A 7,601-nucleotide genomic window follows, 5' to 3' on the forward strand; every position below is an offset into this window, starting at 1 on the left:
TGTTATGAGATTAAGGGGAATAAGACTTCACGAGCAAGGATCACAGATTATGCAAAATTATTGGTTTTCGCATCTACCAACATGCTTGGGAAATTTTCAAAATTTCATCACGACAAGCTATATATGTCGCACGTTTATGCTTAGCTTTCAATTGAACATACATAACCAATTTGATCGGTCTCTCTATCCAAAGCGCACTAAATATCCTGACTAGCTCTGATCAACATCATTTAGTTAAAAAGACAAAGGTGGAGGACATCATCATTCTTCTCTAGATCCACCCGCCCAACCATCTGACACTGGAAGCTTCTCTTTCTGAATGGCGCATCGCAATTGGATCTTCTTTGAACAGCCGTCTTAGTCTTCTGCTTTCTCCATTTCAATCTTTATTGTCTTGGCAGATCTAGCACAAAGCCCATTCTACTTTTCGTGCTCTTTGAGTGGCCGAAAAGACCACTTTTCAAGCTTATAAATACGTGGCTAAAGATGTCATAATAGTATAAATTTTCACCGACGAGAGGCGCGTATTACAATCATTTCAAGACAAAACTCGTTGGAAATTTCTAAAAACATTCTCTTCACCTGAAGACACACGACTTGATATGATGTAAATTTTCTCCATTAGGTCTTGTCAATGCTCCATGACGTGTGCGGTACAAAAACCAAAGGAAATACCCTAATCTCATCTTTGAAAATCCTTTCACAAAGAAACATAAAATTTCAATAGTTCGCTCGACCTGTTCATTCACGGAATGAATGGCGATGGGGGCAAGCAAAAGATGTGAAAAGGACTAAGGTTTTATTGAAATAAAGAAACCGACAAGTAACTAGTCATGTGTTGAACAATTATTTGACCACACATACCATGCTATACCAGACCACCAACCTTATTAAGATTTCTATACCCACAAAGATAATGACCCCGAGATGGCCCTCAAAATTGACTTATGCATCCATCACCGACCTATTAGGTTTGATAATTAACGTGAGAATTATTGAACTCGATTACATGACGATACATCCAGTGGCATTTTCTTCATTAAAGTAATCACATCGGCTTGCGCAATAAGCCCTGCTCCCACCTTGACACTCGTAATCCGGCCTTCCGCATCCATCAGAGCACATCACCGGCCTCCCTTGCCCTTGACAGTAACACGGTCCCCCACCACACCTTTCATAACATGGACACCAGCACACCCCCATCATCGGATACATCGACATCGGCGGGTAGCCTGGCGCTGGCTCCGGCGCCTTCGGAGCGACCGGTGCTGGGGCCGGCTGCGAGGGGACTTTTTGTTGTGGTGCAGGATCCGGTGTTGGATTGGGGGCCGGCTTGGGGTTTTCCTTGGGCTTCTCGGGTTTCTTCTCAGGCTCCTCGGGCTTCTCGGGTTTCTTCTCGGACTCCTTCGGCTTCTCAGGTTTCTTTTCGGGCTCCTTCGGCTTCTCCGGCTCCTTGGGTTTCTCAGGCTTCTTCTCCTCCTTGGGCTTCTCCGGCTCCTTGGGTTTCTCGGGCTTCTTCTCCTCCTCCTTGGGCTTCTCCGGTGGCTTCTTCTCGGGCAGGATCTCGACACCCAGCACCGTGTCGCCACCCTTGCAGATGATCTTGTCCCGGATCTTCTCCGGGCTACAGCACACCACGGTGATGAACACCGCGTTCAGCTTGTAATCGTATGCGTGGTCTCGATTTCTCTTGTTCACAAATCCATTCATAGCGAACTCAGTCGAATAAAATCCACGGAATGCAATAGCAATCACTCATAAAGAAATGACAACCACTTGAAACCTAAAACGGGGGGAAAATAAAGAAAAAACAGAGAGAGAGAGAGAGAGACTAACGGGGAAATTTACAAAGGATTTTCTTGATCTTCTTGCAGCAGCGCGAGCACTGCAGATCCACCTTTACCATCATTCTGGTCACCTGCAACAATCAAAAAAACAACCCAAAAAACTGATAAAGCCACCGCGAATCAAATGAATGCTTGAGGTTTTGCCTTTTCCCAATCGTCTGCAGAGCAAGCAACTAGGGGAGAAATGCAAAGCAGAGAAAACGAGCAAGATCGGACCCGGCAAAAGATTAACCAAGATCGGAGAGATGAAGGGAAGGGAAGGGAAAGAGAAGGGGGCTGACCTTCTCCACCATGGCTGCGGGGGGGAGACAAGATCTGGAGAGCTCGAGAACGAGTGAATGGGAGTGGCGATGACGATGATAGAGCTTTAGTGATGGATGAATGTGAACGATAGATAATGAGAACAGCCTGGGGAAGAAAGCGAAAGGTCCCTCCCTATAAATGCAATTTTAGCTCATCTCCACATCAATTTTTTCTAGAAATAAGAATGATGTGATGCGAAATCAATCTCGGTGCAAAAAGTGTTTGGGGCATATTCATATTTCTGGTATTTTGATGGAATGCGAGCGATTTAAACTAGGAGAACGAGAGTTTATGCACGTACGACTTGGAAAAAAAAAATAAGTACAATTTTGTGCAATTTGCAATGTTGAAGACCAATCGCATGGGGACACGTGTGGAGACACTAAATTTCATGCGCCTGTGATGTGGGGGTCCAATTCCGTGGATTATATCTTTATTCAAGTGGAATCACCTCGAACTTTGGTGAAAACTTATTAACCTATAGTACGTGTGTTTTAAAATTTTGTAGTGTCTTTTTTTTTCGACAGTGCCATACTAACAACGGGCTTGGGCCGGGTGGGATCATCTATCTTGAGTCGTATCAAAGCCGGGGTGAAAATGTAGAGTCTCGTATCACTTAGATGTAAGTTGTTAAGCCGTGATTGATGAGTCTCGAACAACCTTAATTTAGTATAACACATTTTCAATTCGTGCAAACACAAATAAACCGTGATTAGAACCATCCCATGTGGTGGCAATGTCGGCTTCGGGCTCCTTCCCATAACGCAAGGGAATGTGTTCGAATCCCAACCATGAGTCAAATTTTAGTAGTCCCGAGTTACCAAAAATCAAAAATAAAATAAAAACCATGATTAGAGCAGAAAACATCGAGCCGGTAGCAAGCTCGAGCATGCCCACCTACACCCATGTATATGAAGCTCAACCACCAAACAGGGGAGGATTTCATTATGAACATTCAATCATCATTTCAGAGCAGTAGTGAGGTCAAGAGCATATTGAGGGCGTATTTATTTCGAAGAAAATATAAAATTTGAAAAATATTTCCTAAAAATAATCGATTATACCGCTTAAAAATTATTAATCAATGAAAATACTTTTTAATTGCTAAATATATTCCTAGACAATTAAAAAAAAAATCTTTCATCATTTTTGTAAATCAAAATAACGAATCTTTGTTTACATATTCGTTATTTTGAAAATCAATTATTTATCGTGAGACATACAAAGCATGGAGTTAGGGTTCTTTGAGAGGTTTACCCTCCTTACATGAACTCTAAATTTAATCGAGTAAATTTGGGGGTTTTGCACAAAATATGGGGTTTAATACCAAAATCTGAACACACAAGCTTGTGACCATATATTATAATTTATAAACCAAAAAAAAAAAATAGAGATAAAGGAAACTCCAGAAGCAGACAAAATAGGGCCCGACCCGATTGGAGGTCGACATCATGCATGGTACTCACATTCAGCACCTCAAATATTTCGTCCCCGTTTGAATGCCACGTTCAGGATTTGAATATTCGTCCTTTTTTTCCGACCTGATTGCCGACTTCTTAATTTTCCGCTTGCGTCCGCATGTGCTGGCCTTGAATCATCTTTCTTGATTGGTACATCTCACCGACCGCAACATTTGAAATTAAAGTCTCCCAATTTAGGGCAATAAATCGACTTAATTTGATCTTTCCTTTTTTGTCACTAGTGTCACGCATTTGCTTCTAATGCAATTCTTCAAATGAGTATCATATAAATTTGCTTCGAGAGAGCCAAGTAGACAGCATATATAGAAAAAACAAGATTCGTGTTAGACCCACAAAGATCAAGACATTGTATCGTAATTGGTTTTGTCTATCATGTCGATTATAATATGGATAAATCTAGGGGTATATACCAAGTGGGAAAATTATCTAATTAATCATAAATTTATTCAATGAATATCAATTTAGTTTTAAATTTTTTAATTTTACCAATATAATTCTAAATCTTTATGCAAAATTTCAATGTAATCATTTCGGTCAATTGCTACTAAGAATCAGTGATATGCGTCCGGTCGTCTTATAGAGCATGCTAACATGGACAACTTGTGAATTGCTATGTTAGTGATTTCTAATAGTAAATGGATAGTAAATGTTTAAGCTTGAAAAGCTTCTAGCCCAATGAACTAATATTATTGAACCGAACAAGGCAACAAGAAATGGAACTGAAAAACGAATGAAACGGTTGATCAATAAGACAAGTAAGCCTCGAGGATCATACAAGTGCTTGACTAACTCATGCAAAAGATTTAGTTAAGATATGCCAAATTTCGCCAAGTATACAAATGGAACATATCCACACATGCCCTCCAATTATATCTTCCAAATCGTCCACACTAACAATCCATCCTTCTACTCCAAAAGGAAATTAAAATTTTACATAAAAGTTTAGAACTAAATTGAAAAAAAAAATAGAAAATTTAGAACCAAATTGACATTTGTATAACATGTTTATAAATTATTAGGTAATTATTTCAATATCAAGTCCAGTTCAATCTGAGAACAATACAAGGTTGATTCGAGAGAGAATTAATTCGGTTTCCAATTCTTCGAATTTTGAACGGGCTAAAACCAATAGGATTCCTGATTCTGAGATAAGAATTGTCAATTCTACTCAAAAATTAATTCACATCGATTCCATATCGGATCAATCAATTTAGTTCTCAATTCTCAATCGAACTCGATTAACCATGAAATCCGTCACCCTAGGTAGCTCAGAGATCATCTTTCGTTTTACAGTGACTTATTTGATTATCGAAACCCTAAATTTGAGTTGGAGTTCTTCAAAAGATTATTTAGGAGAGAGAGAGAACAGAAAACTTAGAAGAGAAGTAGATGCTCGGATACGTAGTTTGGTCAGGAGAAATTATGGGCCGTGCACCCCCACATGGCGACCGTCCACGTGTCCCTAGACCTCGTGCTATGCATCTTGGATCAACACCCATCGTTGACTCCTCTTAAATATTGCCTCGAAGCTTTTTGATTCGAGTGTCGGCGAGCAAAATCAATAAATAATAAATTAAATATATTTTCAATTTTTTTCAGTGATTTGAGGTAAGAGTGGACAATTGAATTATTAGAGGCCTAATCCCCTTTACATGTACCTATTTTTTGTGCCTCGGAAAGTAGAAGCTTTTACACTCTCTTTTCTTTTTCTTTTTTGTCAAAAGCTTTAACGCTTTTGGATTGTAGATACTAGGGCTTCAAAAAGTTTCTTGTGATATGAATAAATTCAAACTAGTATAGATGCTTAAAATTGAGTTATTATTATGTGGGCAGCAGTCATAGTCTCTTTTTTTACATGCATTTGATCATGCAAAAGCTCATAATTGTGAATCTAAGCTACTTTGTAAAACTCAACTTTATGACCCAATGAATACTACTAACATTTGCAGTAGAAACTTCACATGATATGACGAAAGGGTGTCAAAAGGGGATTCCCCCATGACGAAAGGGGGTTAAAAGGGGATTCCCGAGCGAAACCCATTCGGGAAAATATATATATATATATATATATATATATATATATATATATATATATTTATTACAAATCTTTTCAAGTTGGGTAATAAGTAAAATATAGGGTTTCTGACAATTTGGTTCTATCACGAAACACATTAATGAACTCATTTTCAAACCAAAACAATCAGAGTGAGCAGTGTTTACTAAACATTAAACAAATTTATAAAATTCTTTAGCATTGGTTTAGTGGTTTTTAGTTCACACGAGATGGACGAGAGAGAACCACAAACGTGGCTGAGGGTATTTGTAGCTTAGGTTGTCACCAAGTCGGTTTGGGTCCTAACCAATGCCCGATCCAACCCAACCAAGAAGATGTGAAGGGTATAAACCTTTTGAGATCTGACCTCGAAAGAACCTGAATCGGGGAAAAAAAAACAAAGAAACATTCATTTTATATTGGGCTCATTATCTTGTTGCATTCATTTTTCTTTCTTCTTTTTTTCCTTTAGGAGCAATACTGAAATAGTTTTTCCTTTTTTTCATGTCCTACACATTGTCAATCATATTCTTTGTCCAGATGTAATGCCATAATCGCTAATCAAGACACATGATTAGACATCAAATTGAACTTAAGAGAGTGCAATCATGGCGGGTTCTCAACTTTGATTAAAGTCATCTAAAGGCCGCCATCGACAACGACCTAAGGATGTTGAAATCCTCGTCATCATTTTGATTTCAAGAATCCATGCCATGATGCAAGTGGCCTCCTTGGATCCGCGTAAATTCTAGATGGTGCTGTGGACAAATGAGCACTGATCCTAGCGAAACAGTGGGCTTGCAAAGGAGGACGATGCTTTTGCAAATGGTGAAGTCATGGGAGTACGAATGGATATGGAGAGTGGGCCTCCCCCTGTGATTCTTGGCTTCGTTTGTTTGAAGAAGGAATAAAAAGGTGGCTCCCACCCAATTATCTCGTCTTCATTTGCAAGCTAGTTTGCAGGTGCGGCCAAATTTGGCTCAACTCAAACTTAGGGCTAGGCCAAGATTTGCCCTTTTTAATATATATAAGTACACGCATATAATTGGGGAAAATTATTTAAAAAATCCAAAATTATTGTACGGATACCAACCATTAAACCTTTTAATTTTGCCCAATTTATTCTTAAATTTTTTGACAATTAATCAGTATAGATATTCCAAGCAATTTTTTACTTGTAACAACCAACATGGACACCAACTAGCTGTCCTACGTAGTGCAATTGCCACTGCCATGGACATTATTTGTAATTCTTTTATAAATTTTGTATTCTTTTCTTTTCTTTTCTTTTTTCTTTTTTTTTCATTGTAGGATAACAAGGGTTGTCGATCACTAGGTAGGGGTGCAACACTCACTCGGGGTCAGTGAGGGGGAAGGGCTTAGACCTGCAAGGGTCGGCTAGTGATCGCCCTCTAGAGGTGGGAAGAGGATTCATTTTTTCAGAGATTAACCCCCTTTTATATTAGGAATGGCAAAGGGAGACCTCATTATCTCTCACCTCCGAGGGATTAAGCCTCTATAATTTCAAGAATCACTAGTAAATATGCTTATCGTGAGAGATAAAATGGACTTTGGAACAACTACTTTCAGATGTGCAAATTTTGGAATAACATTCTTTGAAAGTGTGATTTTATTAGAGTACTCAAATATTAAACCACACATTTTATTTTTTTTTGACGAAGTTAAACTTTTGAATGTTGTCAAAGTACGAGGTCTTAAATTTTAATCTTTAAAGGCCCCTATTTCCATCTCAAATATTACATCCCCATGCTTTAGTCTTAGGCAGCATTTGTTTTACTGAAAAATCTATGATAAAAGAAAATATTTTTCATGAAAATCATTTTTAAGGAAGATGATAAGTTTTTATTTTATTCTATGGTTTAAGAAAAGTGATCTCCTTCTTACTAAAAGGAAAAG

The 7,601-nt window shown here is 38.5% G+C and overlaps 1 protein-coding gene across 1 annotated transcript; it reads right to left on the reverse strand.

The window, feature by feature from the left end:
* Positions 1–780: 780 nt before the first annotated feature.
* LOC104445591 (pollen-specific leucine-rich repeat extensin-like protein 1) lies at positions 781–1,710 on the reverse strand. Its single transcript, XM_010059493.3, has one exon. It carries the CDS (start codon positions 1,708–1,710, stop codon positions 1,006–1,008), a length of 705 nt encoding a protein of 234 aa, XP_010057795.2. The 3' UTR covers positions 781–1,005.
* Positions 1,711–7,601: the final 5,891 nt, after the last annotated feature.

This window comes from Eucalyptus grandis, chromosome 11 (assembly GCF_016545825.1).
Source record: "Eucalyptus grandis isolate ANBG69807.140 chromosome 11, ASM1654582v1, whole genome shotgun sequence".
NCBI lineage: Eukaryota > Viridiplantae > Streptophyta > Magnoliopsida > Myrtales > Myrtaceae > Eucalyptus > Eucalyptus grandis.